Genomic DNA, 21,859 nt, shown 5'->3' on the forward strand with positions numbered 1-21,859 from the left:
CTGCGCTGAAGAAGCATTTCATGCTTTTTCCACAGGTTTTTATGTTGTGTGCGCTCAGGTTCAATCATAAATGGAATACATTATAAATTAATTTCATAGTTCAGCTGTGACTATATGGTAACTGCAAATAATAGAAGAAAATACCCATTTTTAAATGGAATGAGGTAGTGTGATTCAAACTGCATGACCAGAAGCTGCTTACATCAATGATTATAAGAAAGCAAGCTTGATACTCCAGAATGAATAGATGAGTTGTTTGGTCACCTGCAAGCCAGACACCTCATCATGGCTCTCAATGACTCTGGTAAGAAATACGCAGTCACTAAGTACTGGTAAGGAAATAATACTGCAATACCCTCCATGACACCCAGGAAATAAAAATCAGGACTATTTTTGACAGAAGTTTCTGCCTTAAACACACTGACACTTGACCATTTTGTCAATTCTACTGATCACAAATTTCATTTCTGGCATTAACAATCTCTAGGTCTCTGCATAGTCTCCCAATTTTGATTAAAATAAGAAATGCAAATGACCAATGCATAGCAACAATCATACACTTTTGTATCCAATTTATTTTGAGGTTTTTTTCAGCATGGCTTAATTTTGAATGAATACATTATTTATTTATTTATTAACAATTGGTAAACTTCCATAAAGATACAACACAGTATAAACATTACTGACAGTAATTTATATAGGTAATGTTAACAAAGGCAAATGATTAAACAAATACACATAAGTTGTGGGTAACAACAAAGAACAAGGAGATACACTGCATTTATCAGAACATACTGTCACAGGGATTTGAACCCTGCTCTTTTGCCACTGTGCTATCCAGCCATTCATAGTATTGCCGTAATAGGTGTCCTTGCCTTGTTCCAGCACTGGGAGCTGAAGTTACCCGTGTCTACTCTAGCACACCTGTATGCCATATTAATTGGCTGGATATAAAAGAGTGTCACACCCTGGGAGGGGGTCAGTTCATTGACTCTGGTTCCCTTGTTTCGTTCCTGTTTCTCCGTACCTGCGTTCCAGTGTTTCCTGTCTAATTCTGGCTTCTGACCTTGGCTTTCCTCCTGGACTACTCTGATCTCTGGCTTCCCTGATTTTGGCTTCCCTTGACTACACTTCTGCTAATCCCTACTGTACAGCGTCTTGGAGCACTTTTCCTGGAAAGCCCCCGTGCACAGACTCACAGGCCAGGTGGCGTCTTACCTGGTCACCCTGGTCTGTGTCTACTTTGCAAGGGTGAGCGTATAACTCTGCGAGCTGGACTCCCTATCAGGTAAGACTCATTACAGATGAACTGACCAATGGAGTCCGCAGAGTTATACAAATTACTCACCTCCCTGGCCGAGCAAGTCTCCAACCTGTCCCAGAATGTTATGGATTTGCAGAGATGTTCATTGGCATTTAAAGGAGCAACACTTCCAGTCCCGGAACATGTATACCCAGAACCGTATGTCATTATGCCTGACCGGTTCAACGGTTCCCGTTCTGCTTTCCCGGTGTTCAAGACGGATTGTGAGCTATTGTTTGCCCTGAAATCTAGAACCTACGCCACCGACTTTATCAAAGTTCGCTCTGCTATCAACCTATGTACCGGGTGGATTAAGCATGTGCATACCAGAAGCTGCAGGAGAGAAGTACTGTCTTGGACTCCTGGGAGTTGTTTATGTCCGCAATGGATTCTCAGTGTTTTGCATCAAGTAAAGCAACTTTCAAGCCTACTTCAGGTTCTCGCAGAACCCAGTTGCCTAGAGAAGAGGGATTATTTTATGAATACAAAAATCCCATCTTACTACAGTCTAAACCTACCTCCAGGGACCTGCCTTGTCATTATAACGTTAGCCATGTGGAACCTGGCATTCTAGAGGACAAGGAGGAACCCATGGAGATCGGCTTCGTCCGCGCTAGAACAAGAATGCCATCTAGAGAAAGAGATCGAAGGAGGGCTCGTTGTCTCTGTTTCTATTGTGGAGAAGGCGGGCATTTTATTTCCCACTGCCCTATTCGCCCAACTCTGCCTAAGCATTTTCAAGTAGGTACTACTCAGCTTCATCCTGTTATCCCGGCAACACAGTCAGAACAATGTCACGGGTACTGTCGGATGTTTCCACGTTCAGTGACGCAGAAGTGTACCCAGACTGCGATGGCTACTGATGCCAGTGTCTCTCAAGAACACATAATTGGTGATCATGAGAATACTCCACCTCTTTTTCAAGATGAGTCTTCGCTACCATCTGACAAGGCAAAGCTCCTACCTGAACCACAGAAAAATGGAAACTCGAAATTCAGGTCCACTATAAGTGCTGTGACTTCCCAGACATTCAAAGAAGGCAGTACCTATGGCTGGGACGTTTATGGGACTATTTACCCTCTGCCAGATTACATATTTGATTTCTCATCTGATGATGGTGATGTTGAGCTGGTGGACTCTGAGTCTAATGGCACTATAATGTGTAAGCAGGATCTTGAGGAGCTTGATAAAGCATTGCAAGCAGCGAACGTCTCCTCTACGAAAATCGCTAAAGATAATGTCTCCTCTAAGTCTAAATCTAAGAAAAAGAGGAAATAGAGTTCCTGGTCACGCCCGGAGGGCGTTCTTGAGGGGAGGGTACTGTCATGGGGATTTGAACACTGGACTTTGACTTCTTGAATCCTGCTCTTTTGCCACTGTGCTATCCAGCCATTCATAGTGTTGCCGTAATAGGTGTCCTTGCCTTGTTCCAGCACTGGGAGCTGAACTTACCCGTGGCTACTCTAGCACACCTGTATGCCATATTAATTGGTTGGATATAAAAGCCTGTCACACCCTGGGAGGGGGTCAGTTCATTGACTCTGGTTCCCTCGTTTGGTTCCTGTTTCTCCGTACCTGCGTTCCAGTGTTTCCTGTCTAATTCCGGCTTCTGACCTTGGCTTTCCTCCTGGACTACTCTGATCTCTGGCTTCCCTGATTTTGGCTTCCCTTGACTACGCTTCTGCTAATCCCTACTGTACAGCGTCTTGGAGCACTTTTCCTGGAAAGCCCCCGTGCACAGACTCACAGGCCAGGTGGCGTCTTACCTGGTCACCCTGGTCTGTGTCTACTTTGCAAGGGTGAGCGTATAACTCTGCGAGCTGGACTCCCTATCAGGTAAAACTCCTTACACATACATTCTGAGGAGGTACATTGTTTATACTAGACCCAATTGGAGTTGGTTGTATGCCATTTTCTCATACAGACAATATGAAAAGATTTAAATCAAGTCTTGTATTGATGCAATAGCAGCAGTGCACCAGTTCCTGGATATCAATGTTATTGTCATCATCAAGATTTAGAAAATCAGTTTTAAAACAGGTTTTGGTAAATGGTCAAGTAGAATAAATATAAGGGATATTTTTATAACTTTTTCTAAATGTATGCTAATAATAGCAAATAAGCCACCATCATCCAATTTTATGCCAGGACAATCCACTATATGTGGAGTACAGTGGCAACCTCAGAGAGACATCTCCAGCATATCAGAGGTTGGGGCTATAGGAAATAGTCAAACTGCCCTCGATATAATGTTTATCTAATAATTTAGAAGCAGAAAATATGAGCAATTTACGCCCTTTAGAAGTCTTGCCAGGAGTCAACATTACCCAAACAATGTGTTGACACAACCTAATTTACAAAACCATAACATATGGACAATACTTATTTTAAGTGGTAAATGTTAGAAACACATCTTTTAGTCTTTTTAGACAATTAGGAAAATTTTTATAGGAGTTAAGATGTTACCACTGTCATAGCCAACAGAGACTTTAATTGCATAGAAACAAAGAATGTGACAGCAGATAAGAACCATTCGGACCATCTAGTCTGCCCAATTTTCTAAATACTTTCATTAGTCACTGGCCTTATCCTAAGTCTAGGATTGCCTTATGCCGGTGATGGCTAACCATGACACCATAAATTGTTTCTGGACTACATTTCCCATGATGCTCAGCTAGCTTTTATACTCTTAAAGCTAGCTGAGCATCAAGGGAAATGTAGTCTAGAAAAATGTATGGCGTCAAGGTTAGCAATCACTGCCTTATGCCTATCCCATGTTTAAACTCCCTCACTGCTATTACATGCGTTTACTACCCTCTCTGTAAAGTAATACCTCCTGATATTATTTTTAAACCTTTGCCCCTCTAATTTAAGACTATGTCCTCTTGTTGTGGTAGTTTTTCTTCTTTTTTGGAAATAGTCTCCTCCTTTACTATGCTGATTCCCTTTATGTATTTAAATGTTTCTATCATATCCTCCCTACCATGTCTTTCCACCAAGTTATACATGTTAAGATCCTTTAATCCCTTAGTGATCAGACCGCTTTTCAATTTTCTTACCGTTTGGGACCAGGGCTGTTTTTACATTTCTGCAGTGTCTGTGTTTAGCTGTAATTTTCCTCTTACTCATTTACTGTACCCACAGATATTGTATACCGTTTATCACACCATTAAATGGTCTTTCTAAAGATACCATTATTTTCATCATACCATATAATTTACTATAACAAAATAATAAAATATGATAAAATGTTTGTTTGTTTTAAACACACTTTTTCTAACTTTGACCCCCAAAATCTGTTATGCATCTACAAATCGCCAAAAAACACCCGTGCTAAATAGTTTCTAAATTATGTCTTGAGTTTAGAAATACCCAATGTTAACATGTTCTTAGCTTTTTTTTTTTTTTAAGTTATAGGGCAATAAGTACAAGTAGCACTTGCTATTTGCAAAGTTACATTGTAACATTGATATCTGTCAGGAATCCCTGAATAACCCTTCACATGTATATATTTTTTTTAAAAGAAGACAACCTAAGGTATTAAACTTGGGGTATTTTGATACTTTTCATGCAACCATTTCATCACCAATCTATGCCAAATTTTAAAAAAATAATTGGTGATTTTTTTGACACACATAGCAATTTAAGAATACATGTACGTAGAACTTTAAGGGTTACTGCCAAAGAACACCACATTATTTGTTCAGCAACATCTCCTGAGTACAGTGATACTCCGCCATGTATAGGTGTGTCAGGTTCTCTGGGGGCTAAAATACCTTATTTGGAGGGTGCGCATGCCAGTTTTCCAACTTGGAATTTTCCCAGCTGGTCATCGTGCACCCATGTCCTATTTGGGACATTTTTAAGCCGGTCAATGTAATTTACCCCACCAAACCATATATTTTTGAAAAGTAGACACCCTATGGTATTTGAAATGGTGGTATGTTAATATTTTCCATGCATTAATTCTACCACCAGTCTTTGTCAAACTTTTGGGTAGTAATTTTTTGTGTTATTTTTCGCTCACATTGTACTTTAGGCATGGATTGTCAGTTCCTGTTATGTGTTACTGACAAAGAACACCCCAATGTGTTCAGCAACATCTCCCGAGTAAAACAGTGCCTCCAATGTACAGATTTTATGGGTTTTTGCAAACTTACAGGGGTCAAATGTAGGGCTTTCCCCTTTTCCATGTTTGCACATTGAAATTTGCCAGATTGATTTGCTGCGCCTATGTTGCCACTGAGACCGTATAGCAGCCCAGGAATGAAAATTAACCCCATCATGGCATACCATTTGTAAAAGTAGACAACCCACGGTATTCAATATGGGGTATGTCCAGTCTTTTGTAGTAGCCACTTAGCCACAAATGCTTGCCAAAGTTAGCATTTACATTTGTTTTTTGCATTTATTTTTTTTACACATAAACTGCACTTTTACTGGTGATTTCATCGTTGTGATGAGTTTTACTGTTTTAAATACTCATATTTGTGTTCAGTGAAGTCTCCCGAGTATAGCAATACCCCCCATATACAATTTTATTGTGTTTTGGAAAGTTACAGTGTTAATATAGGGCTTGCCCAATTCAGTATGCCAGATTGGTTTGCTGGGTCTGTGTTGCATTTTGAGACCATATGGTAGCCCAGGAATGTGAAATAACCCCATCATGACTTACCATTTTCAAATGTAGACAACCCAGGGTATTCCAAATGGGATATTTCCAGTCTTTTGTAGTAGCCACGTAGTCACAAACACTGGCCAAAGTTATTGTTTTTATTTGTTTTTTATAAAAAAAAAATTGTTTTCGGGGGTGTGGCTAGACGAGCACCAGAGCGGATGCAAACCTCTAGAGCTCTGAGACAGAGAGCTAAATATAGCTATATTAAATAAAACACAAGTTTATACACAGACGAAGTGGGACTAAGTGTGGTAGCAATAAATGCCACAGACCACCTGAGTGGAAACCCCTTACACTACTCAAAAAGATACAAACATAAAATACATACAATGCAGTAGGTGGATCACACTTCTGAATATATCTGTAAAATATATAAAACAATACAGTGTAATATGTCAGTACAATTAAATAAGTAGAGATGAGTCAGGTACTCACAAGCCTAGAGCCAAATCTCAACATATGGCTCTCATGTATGATGCTGTGGGACTTTTTAGGATGTCCCTTTCCTATTCCCAGATGACCTTTTGGTTACTCCGGCTAGGTATAAATCCAGGTTCCACAACTTGAGTTGTATCTTTCAGGAGAAAACTTTATTGCTCCACCATGTGGAGTAAACTTGATAAAAATTATTCAAAGTAAAAATAGAATAAAAATAATAAACCATTCAAGAAGACTTAAAATCAGTCCTGCTAGTTGGCAAACAAGTGTCCAAAGTGTCCGAAACGCGTTTCGCCCCGTGCCAGGGGCTTTTTCAATCGGTGTGTGGACTTCTTTTTAATTTCGGCGTCTTCTTAATCCCCCTATTGCTTTTACTTCCGGGTTCCGGCTATCGCACGAATGGAACGCAACGTGCGTTCCAAAGCTAGCGGCATGCGCTCCACTTCCGGATGGCGTCGCCGATGTCGGCTGACGTCACTGGAACGCATGTCGAACGTATCGTGCGTTCCATTGCGGGATTAATGTATATTAGCATACAAATAATTATTACTTTCTACAAATATATTTCTTAGGTGTATTATATTAGATTTTTCATTACTGAAGCATCAGATAGTGTTTTTTTTCCCCTTCACTTTAAGGAGACGGAGTGAGCTGGGGCAAGAACACGTGAAGTGGTGGGTCCGGATGCAATAGCAATGGCACTACCCTGGGAGTTTGCAGGTGTAGACATGGAGGCTAAAACATCAGGTGCGCTCGAGTGGTATGGATGATGGTCTCTATCTTGGTCATCCTCTCGTTAAGTGACTTGAGGGTAGACAAGATAGATGACAAAGTGTCTTGAAATTGTCCACAACTTCCGCCCTGGAACTCTTGTGAACTTGTGCCAGGCTTGGGTTCGCTGGACTGAGCTGCTAACAACTTATAAAGTTCTGCTTTCCTTGCAGTGGCCAGGTAAGGGATGTTTCTGATTCATAGTTTAGCAGCTAGTTTGGGTATGGTCCAGGACCTCAGTGACCCGAGGGTAGTGGGAACGATAGAGTCAGTGGGTCTGGTCTAACAGGAGTGCCCTGGAGAGTCGTCTTCTTGGATAGAATCTTGCAACATCCTATAAAGAAATTAGTAAAAAGGCTAATTGAAAGGCCTTGATGGAACTCCGTATATAGAACTGGCTGGCTAGCTAGTGCCGGAGGCGAAGAACTTAAACTACTCCGTGGCAGGTGGATCCCTGCTAGTTGATGAGAGGCTCTATCTATGGTTTGGCCTGGGGGGGATCATAGCCACAAGTCGGTGTGGCGGGGTGTTGGCCTATCGGTGACAGTAAAGAGAAAAATACACGTGGACGTGGCAAGTGGCCTGCAAAACCCCTGCAGAAGGGATAACAAAAATATATACACCCTGTTCCAAATTATTATGCAAATTCTATTTAAGTGTCACAAAGATTAAATATTTTGTTTTTCAGTTTAACTTATGGATGGCATTGTGTCTCAGGGCTCTTTTGATCACTGAAAACAATCTCGGACACCTGTGATAATTAGATTGCCAGGTGAGCCCAATTTAAGGAAAAACTACTAAAGGAGGGTGTTCCACATTATTAAGCAGAGTACCATTTTCATGCAATATGGGGAAGAAAAAGGATCTCTCTCCTGCCGAAAAGTGTGAAATAGTTTAATGCCTTGGACGAGGCATGAAAACATTAAATATTTCACGAAAACTTAAGTGTAATCATCGCACTATTAAGAGATGTGTGGCTGATTCAGAGCACAGACGGGTTCCTGCAGATAAAGGCACATTGAGGAAGATTTCTGCCAGATCCATGCATCAGATCAAGAGAGCAGCTGCTAAAATACCATTACATAGCAGCAAACAGATATTTGAAGCTGCTGGTGCCTCTGGAGTCCCATAGACATCAAGGTGTAGAGTCCTCCAGAGTCTTGCAACTGTGCATAAATTCTATTTGGCCACCACTAACCAATTCTCACAAGCAGAAACGGCTGCATTGGGCAGAAAAATACAAAAAGACTAATTTTCAAACAGTCTTGTTCACTGATGAGTGCCGTGCAACCCTGGATGGTCCAGATGGATGGAGTAGTGGATGGTTGGTGGACGGCCACCCTGTTCCAACAAGGCTGCAACATCAGCAAGGCGGTGGTGGAGTCATGTTTTGGGACGGAATCATGGGAAGAGAGCTGGTCGACCCCTTTAGGGTCCCCGAAGGTGTAAAGCTGAACTCTGCAAAGTATGTGGAGTTTCTGACTGACCACTTTCTTCCTTGGTACAGAAGGAAGAACTATGCTTTCCGTAATAAAATCATCTTCATGCATGACAATGCACCATCTCATGCTGGAGTACAAGTACGGGGGCTTTGCTTTCTACAATTATCACAAGTCAGTGTTGGCTAAAGCAGCAGCAGCTCTGGCCATTTCAACACGCGTATAGATTGGCTGCTCCTGAACACGGTCATACACTATTTGGAGGATTTCTTACTGGTCGAGGCAAGTTCACTCACACCACGTAGCACAGGGTTCGACAAATCCCAGGCGCTAGGTCGCCATGGCGACTAAGGATTTTTTCATGGCGCCGGGGATTTGTCAGCCTGTCCCCTCCTCCTTCTGTCTCTCTATTTCTGCACTCCGGGAGGAAGTGAAGGGAACTGTAACTACTTCCTCTCTGTGCTGAGATTGCGTAGGAGAAGTACAAGCTGACCGGAAAACAGGTTGAGATGTCTCTGGTCGCAGAGCCGCCCGCCCACTCTGCAGAGTCACCCGCCCATTCTGCAGAGCCGCGTGCACTCCCTGCTCATTCTGCAGAGCCGCCCGCACGCTGGCCCGCCCATTCCCCTGTGCTGGCTCAGCACCAAGAGGAAGTAGTTAAGTTCCTGTCACTTCCACCCGGCGCACTGAGACAGGAGAGTGGGAATCTGGATCAGCTGCAAGCCCACTCATATCAGCTGCATCCAACCCTACTGTAACCTGCTCCCAGTCCCACTGGACCCAAGGAAAGCCCCTCCTGTGCCCACAAGGTAGGTAAGAGAAGGTCGGTAATATATGTATTTATCTTTTTTTCTCTGTGTGTGTGTGTGTGTGTGTCTGTATGTGTATTTGTCTGTGTGTATCTATGAATCTGTGTGTGTGTATAAAAAAAATACTGAGTGTGTGAGAGAATGTGTCTGTCAGTGTCATTCTGTATGTTTATGTATATGTGTGTATGTTTGTGTATATGTGTGTGTATCCCCTTCGGTCACATGGGAATGGTGTTTTTACTTACCTTTTTTTTTTTCCAAACAACGTGCCCGCCTCTCTGCGGCTGGCACGTCTCCATAGCTGAGATAATTTTGATGATCTCAGCCAATCCAATGCTTTTCCAAAGGAAAGCATTTGGAAGCTATTGAGCATGCGCCGCAAAATGCTGCACTAAGCATCTCCTCATAGAGATGCTTTAAATTGATGCATCTCTATGGGGAACGTTCAGCTCCTCCATGCAGAGCGTGGAGATGTTAAATGAAGAGAGGAGACTCTTTAGTGTCTAGATAGCAGAAACTTGGCTTCCGATGCTCTGCACTACACTGCCGGGCTCCACGTGGGGAAACCCGGAAGTGATGAAAGGTGGGGGTATGTGTTAGGGGGCTAGGCTATCTATGGCAGGGTGAGTATTATGAACAGGTAGGGTGTATATGTCAGGGGGCTAGGTGATCTATCGCAGGGTGGGTATTATGAACAGGTGGGGGATATGTGCCAGGGAGCTAGGTGAACTATCGCAGGGTGGGTATTATGAACAGGTGGGGGTTATATGGCAGGTGGCTGGGTGTTATGACCAGGTGAGGGGTATAACACAGGGTAGGTTTTATGACAAGATGTAGGGTCTAAGGCTGTGAGGAGGGGGAAATGTGGGTGAATGTACAAGTGCTGTATATAATTATATAATGTAGTGAGCTCACCATTAAGGAGGATGAAGGCACAGCAGAGAATGTCTTCTGTGTTGCTGGCAGGCTCCCAGCAGCTCCACTCCCATGGTGATCCTGTCTCAGGGTATCTGTGCACTTCCTGGGTCAGGAATCACAAAGCATGGGCAGCAGGTGATTGGGGGTGGGGGTCTGTCAGTGGGATAGTCCTATAGCCTGGTGGTCCAGTTCTGTCTGTGTTCTGTATGATTGCAGCCAGCACTGGATTCCCTTCTGTATTGCAGCCAGCTTGATTGCAGCCAGCTTCTGATGATTCCCTTCTGGTCCAATTGTCAATCGCACTGTGTGCCCCCCTGCTGACACACACCATATGAAGTTCTCCCATACGTTTCTGCCACTCAGTGAGTCAGAGTGCAGGCAGGGAATCCCCTCAGCTGAGCTCTGACTCAGTAATTCAGTGCCAGAAAGACAGCTTCTTATGGAGTATGTCATCACACAGTGCGATTCACCACCAGACCACTAGGGGGAAAATACTTAAAAGACCTTAGCCTGATGATCAGGACTGTCAGCCTGGCCCCAGGTGCCGCAGCCTGGTGGTGGTATTCTTGTATAATGTAATGTATTATTAGGCTTAAACTGTGCATCAATGAAGAAGGATTGTATTTCTTAAGTACTAGGGGAATTGTATTAGGTATGGATTGTAAAAAGCCTACACTGACAGTATATTTTTTATAGCATTGTTATTAATTGCTGCTGCATTTCTGTTCAGAGGCCAGCTGTGTTGCATTGTCCTTGTATGCACATTGTACAGTGATAATAAAGCTGAATCTGAAGTGTCCTGACCTTACAGTCGGAATGTTGATTGATGGATTTGATGGGCCTTTGTCTCATTTTGGGACATTATAGTAGTTTGACTGTTGTCCCTATCATTTGTGAAAGTATACATCCCAGTGTATCTCATATTGCATATATTGTGTCTTACTTGCTACCATTTCTCTCCCAGTTTATGTGGAAAAAAAAAATGCATTTTTGTTTTCATCCTTTTTATATTTTTGCTGGGCAATTTGCAAATCTGATATGTGTCACTATGATCAAACCTCCCAAATTGTGCTCAGCTGAACCTCACAGTACACAGTGATCCCCTTTTGGGTCAAGTTTTGTGGAATGCATACCATTTGCAAATGTGGATGCCAAGGGGACTTGTACTGTATATACTCAAGTATAAGCAGAGTTTTTCTGCACATTTTTTCGGCTTATACTCGAGTCAAGGTCTGTATTATGACAAATTACATTGCCATAATACAGACCAGGACCGCCGGGCTAATTATAAGCCCGGCGGTCCTGTTGGGGGCCGGAGCAAGCTGTTACTTACCTTTGTAGCAGCTCTGGTCAGCTCCCCAGTTCAGCTCACAGTGTAAGTCTTGCGAGACCCGCGGCCGTCAGAGCGTTGCCACAGGTTACCGCTGCATGCAGACCGCAAGACTTACACTGTGAGCTGAACTGTGGATCTGAACGGAGGTGACCTGAGCTGCTGTAAAGGTAAGTAACAGCTTGCTCCTGCCCCCCCCCCCTCCCCCCTGCACAGCCCATGCCACTGGACCACCAGGGAATTACATAGCCCTCTCCAACAAGCAGGGAGGGGGGACAAAAAAAATAAAATAAATTAAAATAATAAAAATATTCAAATAAAATAAAAAATATGAAAATAACAATATTAAAATAAAATTTCAAAACTAAAATAATAAACATGCCCTCCCTCCAACCAGTTTACACACACTCTGCATCATATACACACACTCTGCATTCATACAAACACACACTCTGCATTATATACACACACTACACACAAACACACACTGCATGCATTATATATGCACACTACATAAACACACACACACACAGTGGTGTATCCTGGTTTTGTGCTGCCCTAGGCAGAACAAAACTCAGGCACCCCCCCCCCCCCCCCCCGCGCGCCACCCCCACCCAACCCCGCCCCGCATTCTAAATACACACACACACACACATTCACTGACAGATACGCATACACTAGCTAACAGAAACACACACACTAACAGACAAACTCACACTCAGTAACAGACAAACACACTCACTAACAGACACACACTAACAGACACACACTCACACACTAGCAGACACAAACTAGCAGACACACACACTCACTAACGTACACACACACTCACAGGCAAACACACACACACTAACAGACACACACACTCACAGGCAAACACACTCACAGGCAAACACACTCACAGGCAAACACACTAACAGGCAAACACACTAACAGACACACACACACTAACAGACACACACACACTAACAGACACACACACTCACTAACAGACACACACACACTCACACTCACTAACAGACACACACACACTCACACTCACTAACAGACACACACACACTCACACTCACTAACAGACACACACACACTCACACTCACTAACAGACACACACACACTCACACTCACTAACAGACACACACTCACTAACAGACACACACACACTCACTAACAGACACACACACTCACACTAACAGACACACACACTCACACTCACTAACAGACACACACACTCACACTCACTAACAGACACACACACACACACACTCACTAACAGACACACACACACACACACTCACTAACAGACACTCACACTCACTCACATTAACACTTTTTTTTTTTTAACTCCCCCCAGCCTCCTTACCTTTGGGAATGCTGGGGGTGGGGGGGGGTCATCTTTCTCCCTGGTGGTCCAGTGGCTGCTGGGCGGTCGGGCGGCGCTCTTGGGCGGGCGGCGAGGGAGCACTTCCTTTGAGCTGTCTGCTCAGCTCCCTCGCGCGCCGCACAGTGAGGCTGGGAGGCGGAGCCGGAATATGACGTCATATTCCGGCTCCCAGCCTCACTCTGCGGCGCGCGAGGGAGCTGAGCAGACAGCTCAGAGGAAGTGCTCCCTCGCCGCCCGCCCAGCAGCGCCGCCCGACCGCCCAGCAGCAGCCCAGCATGTCTGTTAGCCGCAAGGCTAACAAGACATTTGCCTTGGGCATTTGGGGGGGCGGCTTTTTTTGGCGCCCCCTGGAAAATGCCGCCCAAGGCAAATGTCTTGTTTGCCTCGCGGCTAATACGCCCCTGCACACACACACTGCATTCATTATATACACACACTAAATAAATATTCAATTAGGCAGAACAAAACTCAGGCACCCCCCCCCCCCCCCCCCGCGCGCCACCCCCACCCAACCCCGCCCCGCATTCTAAATACACACACACACACACATTCACTGACAGATACGCATACACTAGCTAACAGAAACACACACACTAACAGACAAACTCACACTCAGTAACAGACAAACACAATCACTAACAGACACACACTAACAGACACACACTCACACACTAGCAGACACAAACTAGCAGACACACACACTCACTAACGTACACACACACTCACAGGCAAACACACACACACTAACAGACACACACACTCACAGGCAAACACACTCACAGGCAAACACACTCACAGGCAAACACACTAACAGGCAAACACACTAACAGACACACACACACTAACAGACACACACACACTAACAGACACACACACTCACTAACAGACACACACACACTCACACTCACTAACAGACACACACACACTCACACTCACTAACAGACACACACACACTCACACTCACTAACAGACACACACACACTCACACTCACTAACAGACACACACACACTCACACTCACTAACAGACACACACTCACTAACAGACACACACACTCACACTAACAGACACACACACTCACACTCACTAACAGACACACACACTCACACTCACTAACAGACACACACACACACACACTCACTAACAGACACACACACACACACACTCACTAACAGACACTCACACTCACTCACATTAACACTTTTTTTTTTTTAACTCCCCCCAGCCTCCTTACCTTTGGGAATGCTGGGGGTGGGGGGGGGTCATCTTTCTCCCTGGTGGTCCAGTGGCTGCTGGGCGGTCGGGCGGCGCTCTTGGGCGGGCGGCGAGGGAGCACTTCCTTTGAGCTGTCTGCTCAGCTCCCTCGCGCGCCGCACAGTGAGGCTGGGAGGCGGAGCCGGAATATGACGTCATATTCCGGCTCCCAGCCTCACTCTGCGGCGCGCGAGGGAGCTGAGCAGACAGCTCAGAGGAAGTGCTCCCTCGCCGCCCGCCCAGCAGCGCCGCCCGACCGCCCAGCAGCAGCCCAGCATGTCTGTTAGCCGCAAGGCTAACAAGACATTTGCCTTGGGCATTTGGGGGGGCGGCTTTTTTTGGCGCCCCCTGGAAAATGCCGCCCAAGGCAAATGTCTTGTTTGCCTCGCGGCTAATACGCCCCTGCACACACACACTGCATTCATTATATACACACACTAAATAAATATTCAATTAATGTAATTTTATTGGGATCTAATTTTATTTAGAAATTTACCAGTAGCTGCTGCATTTCCCACCCTAGGCTTATACTCGAGTCAATACGTTTTCCCATTTTTTTGTGGTAAAATTAGGGGCCTCGGCTTATATTCGGGTCGACTTATACTGGAGTATATATTTTGAGCTTGATTAAAGTGCCATTTTTACACCTATTTTTTTTTTTTTTTTTAATTTGTAGTATTCTCTTTTTCATTTTTACATACACATTTTATTTATTTGTTTGTTTTTTTTACCAATTTTTCCAACTGGATGTGAGCTACTGTAATAAAATGATAACTAATTTTGGCCTCAGCTGACTGAAAAGATACCTGGGTATCTCTGGTGTGAGCAGGAATTTAATTCCAGTAAAGCTAACTATAACCAAAAACAGTGTTTTTCTAAAACATTGTTTTTGGTTGGAGTAACCCTTTAACTTTGATTTGACAACACGATTCATACTCTGGTAAATAACCATGTATATAACTATCCTTACAAGAAATTAGCAAAAGAAAACGTGCTAGTATGGTATTTTTAAATGCCATTATTAACTAGGCATTGTACCCAAGATGTTTCTGAACTAAATGCTCATGACAAGTAGCCAGAATCAAAGATAGCCAAGTTTTGCCACCACTGGCCCTAAGGAATTCACAAAATACAGGATGACCAGAGGATATTAGGAGACAAGTATTCTAGCAGCATGCTTCATAGAAAACTTGCTTGATGTTAAATTGCCCTGGGAGAGATAGAATCACCATTTGCTTACGTGATCATTGAAAAATAAAATATGCTGTTTGTTTACCCTTTAATTGAATCACCTATTATAGTTTTGCAACTATTTTGCACAACACTAAAGAAACATACATTCCCTGTAAAATCCATACATCTCGAGTAATTTCAATTATTGTATAATGTCATTAACATTATATTTCCAGTAAATACTTTTTATTGTAGTTTTACAATTATTTTTACTGCATTATGTGGTAGATACATTTACCTCTTTCAGGAGCTCATCTTGCTTGTCCTACAAACAAAAGTAAAAACAAAAAAATAAAAATGAGATCATACAATTGTCACCACTGACTGTGGTGCAAATATACACATCTGAAAATATTTAAATTGTCTAACATGGCAAAGAGGCATAACAATAGTAAAACAGCATGCAAAACACGTATTTTATGGCAAAGCTATAACTCAGTAATCAGTATCTAATAATTAACAAAAAAAAAATGAAAGGGCTAAATTATCTAGTATGTGCATCAAGCATGTCAAACGCAAAGGCTAACCAGGGAAAAATAAACAAGGTGTGTCCCCCCCATCCGATAGTGTTCTTTTCTCCTCCCTCCCCTGTCCCATAGTGTTCTCCCATAAATATACGTGGGCCGCAAAAAAACTAAAACTTCAGTTTTCATAAAACGTAGGTTTATTTCGGAAAGTACAGTATAAAAAAGTTGCCTAACTGACTCTGGATGTCCTCGAGGTCGAAGGGCTTTGTGGCGGAACCCGCCCCACCACTTGCCAGCCTCTTGCCCTGTGACTATGGCCCTGGGATGTATTGCCCTTCTAGGAACTGATTTGGGCATATTGTATTTTATTATGCTGCTGCTGGCCCTTTAAGAACCATCTGGGGACATACTGTGGAGTTACTGGGTGGCCACCATTTCATGTATCAGAGGCACATGGTGAGAACAATGGATGGTGGCCATTTTAACTCACAGACACTGTTTGGACTTTTCTACACGGTGCCATCTCGCCTGTATTTGGTGCACAAAGACATCGTGCAGTAGTTTTAAACTATACAACAGGGGACACATTATACAGTAATTATTTTTTATATAGCCTGTATATGTTCTGCGGAATCTGCATTAAACTGTACCTTCCAAACTACTGAACGGATCTGGGTGAATTTTGGATATGTCGTTCACCCATGTTAATTATTAGATACTGACATACTGATATGGGGTTATTGCATGTTTTGGGGTCCCTGTGATATGTTTTATAAAACTGTATTTCTCTGCCTGTGATAATTATATTACCCATTGTGTTCAGTAATCATATCACAGGCAGAGGGGAGGATTTTGTGTGGGAGTGTCTGTGTGTAATGTACGAATTGATTGGTTGTATTTCAAAACCCTGTGGGCAGTACTGTGTTTGTGGATTGTGAATAAAAGAGGCTGTATGTGCCAGTACAGTCAGTTCTGCTTGACCTCAAAACTAAGTGTCGTCTCGTTATTGGGGGAATTGGATTGTATGCTGATTGCCAGGAGTGTAAGCGGATTGTATGCTTTTCCTGTTCAGCTGTTTACAGCATTCATATGCTTGAGAGCATTCGTATGCTTCTCCGGTTCGGTGGTTGTGGTGTCTGCTGCAGTGCTTGGAGTCCTCAGGAAGCACTAGGAGCATCCTTCGAGGGAGGTACCCAGTCGGGGTGCCCGTCGATCTGTTACAGGCTTCAAAATAAACAAAAGAGCAAATGTATTTTAAGGAGATATGTTTTTATTTCAGTCCAACTACTATGACATATTTGGAAAAGTTTGGTAATGAGACTGAAATGGTGAATGTATGCTGTTGTACAGCTGTAAAAAACAAATGCTGTTATATGTTGATTTTGAAGTTTTATGAGTGTGTTCTTCAACCCAATGCTTTCCCATAGAAAAACATTGGGAGTCTATTGTGCATGTGTGGCAAAAAGCTGAGTGACCAATCAGCATCTCCATAGGGAGCGTTCAGCTCCTCCATGCAGACCCAATCTAATACACTGCCCCTAAATTCAATACACTGCGCCCTCCACCCAATCTAATACACAGCCCGTAATATAATACACTGTCCCTCCTCCCTCCACTCTAATTTAATACACTGCCTCCCTAACCCAATTTCACACACTGCCCTCCCCCCCATCACTCTAATACACTGCCCTCCCTCCCTCCTCCAAATTATTACATTGTCTCCCCCCACCACTCTAATACACTGCCCCACCCTCTCTCCCAATTTAATACACTGCCCTCCATCCCCAATTTAATACACTGGCCCCCTCCCTCCCTCAAATTAATACAGTGCTTCCTCCCTCCTCCAATTGAATACACTACCCCCCGCTCCCCAATTTAACACACTACACAGGAAGATCCCCCAAGCCCCTCTTCTCCTACCTTAAGATGAGCCACCCGTCCTCCAGTTTCAGCCCTGCTCTTATCTACTCAAGCAGGCCAGACGTTTCTCTGGCACTGCGAGCAGGAGGGAAGGGGGAGTGGCTGGCCTGCAGGAGCACGCAATCAGCCGTGGGAGGGAAGACAAGAAATATCTTTCCTGTCTTGCGCCTGGTTGCGGCCACAACACAAAGTGGCCCACGCCCCAAATATATCCATTGTGGGCCGCAAGTTTGACATGCTTGATGTACACAGTAGAAATGGAATTAGGACTTCAGTAACTTTCTGAACAATGAATTGAAGACTGTATCAGGGTTTAGTTTGCATCCATTGGTTGATATTCAGAGAGCAAACAAAACTATGGAATAAGGAACAGGCCAAGAGATACAAAATTGAATACACTGTTTCAATGTTAGTATGGTTTGACAACTTAGGTAGGTCCCAACTGGCACCCACACCACAATCTGGTTTCCTACACAAGGAGAAACCAGATTGCCATATAGAACAGTGCAATCCCTATAAAACAATGTAAGCCAATGCAGGACACGCTAATTGGCTGAGAGCACTCTTACTGCAGACCTGCCTTGCTCTAGGTGGTAACCTGGCTTCTTCTGCTGGAGGAGACTGGATGCAGGGTGAGTGTCCTATAGCACCCAAGTAAGTCATCAAACTGTACTAGCAGTGACATCTTATGGCACTAGAGCTCTCTTGGTGCCATCCCATATAGGCTTTAGTGGTTATGGTTCTTGGAGCGTTCTTTTAAAATAATGTAATACAATTCTATAGCAGCTACAGAAAGGTAAAACCAGAAATTATTGCAAATGCAATAAGATCAAATTTCTAAATATGACAGCACAGCAATAAACATTTAATTGATACAAGAAAATACACTGTAAAAGTGCCTGCAATGTTTCTTAAACAATGTAACAAGGGATTGTAAAAGTTTTGTTTGCATAAATAAGGCATACAATAAGAATTCAAATGGTCTGTACTAGTGCAAATCTCAATAATATTGCCACCTTTACCACTGAAAGAATGGTTATATTGTCGTGGCTATAGGCATTCTAATGACACATTCTATTCGTATTGATTTTGCATTTATTGCTGTGTTGATCTTCCCATGTTTTGCTTACACCTATTTTTAGTATATTGTGCAATGTAAACAATTCAGTTTCTATCCAAAAAATAAAAATGCATATGGAATGACTGGCATGTTCCTATAGAGGTTTAGGAAACCTAAACTCATGTTACTTTCTAATACATGAAAGGGTTACAGGTTACTCCAAAACCCAATTACCACTACAGAGATCTGTAACCCATGTCCTCTCCCTATATCTTTCCCAAGCAGATAGAAGGGTTGATGTACATAAAGGGAAAAATTGGGCTGAGAGGGAAACTTGGCCTCTGGCACTGGAACAGAGGTAGGTTTTTAGCTTTACTTGTTTTTTAGGTTTGAGGGGTGGAACTATTAGGGATACTCTAACCAAAATCAGTGTTTTCTTCAAAAAACAGTATTTGGTTGGAGCAGCCCTTTGAGGGTTATTCAACCACTTACCATAAAAACTCCAACAATGTCTGGGGGGCCATGGCACACTAACCAGCGGTGAATTCCTACATGCAAGGGCTAACGTTTTACATGCCAATGGCTAGTGGGTGACCGTTAAAGGATTACTCCAAACATCAAAATCAACTACAACTATTTAACAATGGTTTGCCCTCATTTCTGGGTCCCTGTTGGGTTATGAGGCTCCTTTCAGAGCTGGTAACACACTTCCAGCTTCTGCAGAACTGAGTGTCAGCTGACCGATCTAAGCCAATGAATGTCACTCAGTGTATGAAAATGTACACAAAGGTTTTATTAGCTAGCCCAGACTGGCTAATGATGCCCCAATGACATTGCTGGAGGTGGTTAGACCTTATTTAGTAAAGGAGTTGAATTCCGTAGGTGCAGGATCTCATACTGAAATGCTACACACACAGACTCCAGGCACCATGACCACTTCACATCAATGCAGTGCTCAGGCTGCTTTGAGTGACCCTACAACTTTTTTTTTTTTTATTACTCTTTATTTTTGTTGTGCATTGGTACAAACACAGGTATGCAATAATACATGACAGTAACGTGAGCATTGTACGGGGCACAAAAACTGCGTGTCATGGTAGGCTGCACATTTTTTTTTAAAAAGGAACAAGATATAATACGTACAATTAGGTTGACATAGAGTTGAGGGACTGCATAGTGAGGCATAATAATATGACAGAAAATTACATAAGCCGGTATCATAAAGCTTAAACTAAGTACACTTATACATCACGATAGCGTCAATGTGTTATATTATTTTTGGCGGCTGTGTGTATTAGGCGTATTAGGCATTGATATCATTATGGTCGCACTCTGGAACAGTAATTTAAAGTGTGGTCCAGATTCATTCGCTAGACAATGGTAACGTAAAATGATAGAACAGCATACGTGGTACGTCTAAATAGGTTAAACATAAGGCATAACTAAGTTTTATGTGGTTGTCCCACAGGAGCAGTCTGTACACTTATCTATAATGATGTGTGCTATGATGGAGCGGCTTATATAGGCTCAGCAATATTTCTCCAGTTTCTGTATGTGCTGAAGAGGCAAGGTGGCTTATGCCATCTGCCCTAGCCCCATCCCCATTATGCCCGAACGTCGAGGTAATAATAAAGCGTTATGTGTGTTGTGTTAGCCATTTCTGTTCTGAGTAGTGGTGTGATGTTGGGGCTATGTGTTCCTTTCCTCCGAAGGGATATTTAGAGCCATTCTCTGGTAGTCTAATATTACTATTAAGTGAAACCAAGGAATTTGCAAGACATCCTAGTAAGCCAATACAGAGCCATCCCTGCCTATCCATACACTAATCCCAGGTAAGCCAACAGAGTAGGGGGGCTGTTCAGACATTTGTTACTGGCAGTCCTGTGCTGAGACAAACCCCCTCCGTGGACTATTACTAGCTGTAAGTCTGAGGGGATCTTGTCATGTTAGCCCTTTGTTTGTTTCCGACCTGTTGGTTGCTCATTGGCAGGTGAAGGATCGTGGAGGGTGGGTCAGGGGTGTCGGGTTTGTGTTAGGGGGGTCCTTTGCCACTGTGTGGTAGTTCGGCCTAGGCCGTCTATGTGTGTGGAATGTTCCTCTAGAGTGGAGGGGGCTTGCATCCAGTAGTCTGGAGCCTGACCCTACAACTTTTGATCCCTGGTTGAACAGACATGCATCACATTTACTATGACATTTCACTACTAGAACTCTGTTGTGGACCATTCATTGAACTGAGCCAGACATTCGAACAATCGAATGTAAAAGAGACTGCTCCATGTTCCTTCCAGAGAGTAATACACATAGGAATGGTAATGTTTACTAAAACACGCTTTTACAAACTGCTCAGGAATACACTAGGCTAAATTATGAAGCCTACAAGTAAATGATAAAATACAACAAGAAAAGAAAGAGTTTATAGTAAGAGTTTATAATTTTCTAAAGTAATCAGACATGGAGGGTGGATCCCCAGTGCTGCATAATTAGCCAGGGTGTAGTTACACAGGTACAGTTAAAGATAAAGAATAATAATAATAATAACATTATTTACTAAACAGGGAATTGTGGAGAAATAATAAGACAAAAAAAATGCAAAGTTTGGGCCAAAATAATCAAAACAAAGCCAAAAAAAACCAATAAAATAATCAAACTTCTACAGAGCAGTTTTCTTCCACCTTGACCATGTTTGGTCTAAATTGCCTTATTGTCGTCATTTAACACATATCTGTGCGGTTATATCTAAGTACGTTACCATGGTGACCGGAGAGGCTCCCCCGGGGTTCTATACTTCCAGCACTGAAACACTCAGACCGTCACAGCTGGCAAAGCAAAGAGGGCGCGCATGTCGCTGATTGGCCCTC

At 43.2% G+C, this 21,859-nt stretch overlaps 1 protein-coding gene across 1 annotated transcript in view; it reads right to left on the reverse strand.

Annotated features, from left to right (window-relative positions):
- The window catches only part of CENPK (centromere protein K), a 51,878-nt gene extending 30,045 nt beyond the window's left edge, over positions 1-21,833 (reverse strand). The window contains exons 1-2 of the mRNA XM_063454069.1: positions 21,751-21,833; positions 15,793-15,819 (exon numbers count right to left, since the gene is read on the reverse strand). Coding sequence (XP_063310139.1) covers positions 15,793-15,819; positions 21,751-21,753 — 30 coding nt within the window. The 5' untranslated portion in view covers positions 21,754-21,833. The remainder of the gene's footprint in view (positions 1-15,792; positions 15,820-21,750) is intronic.
- Between the last annotated feature and the right edge of the window lie 26 nt (positions 21,834-21,859).

The sequence above is a fragment of the Pelobates fuscus genome, chromosome 5, assembly GCF_036172605.1.
Source record: "Pelobates fuscus isolate aPelFus1 chromosome 5, aPelFus1.pri, whole genome shotgun sequence".
In the NCBI taxonomy this organism is placed as follows: Eukaryota; Metazoa; Chordata; class Amphibia; order Anura; family Pelobatidae; genus Pelobates; species Pelobates fuscus.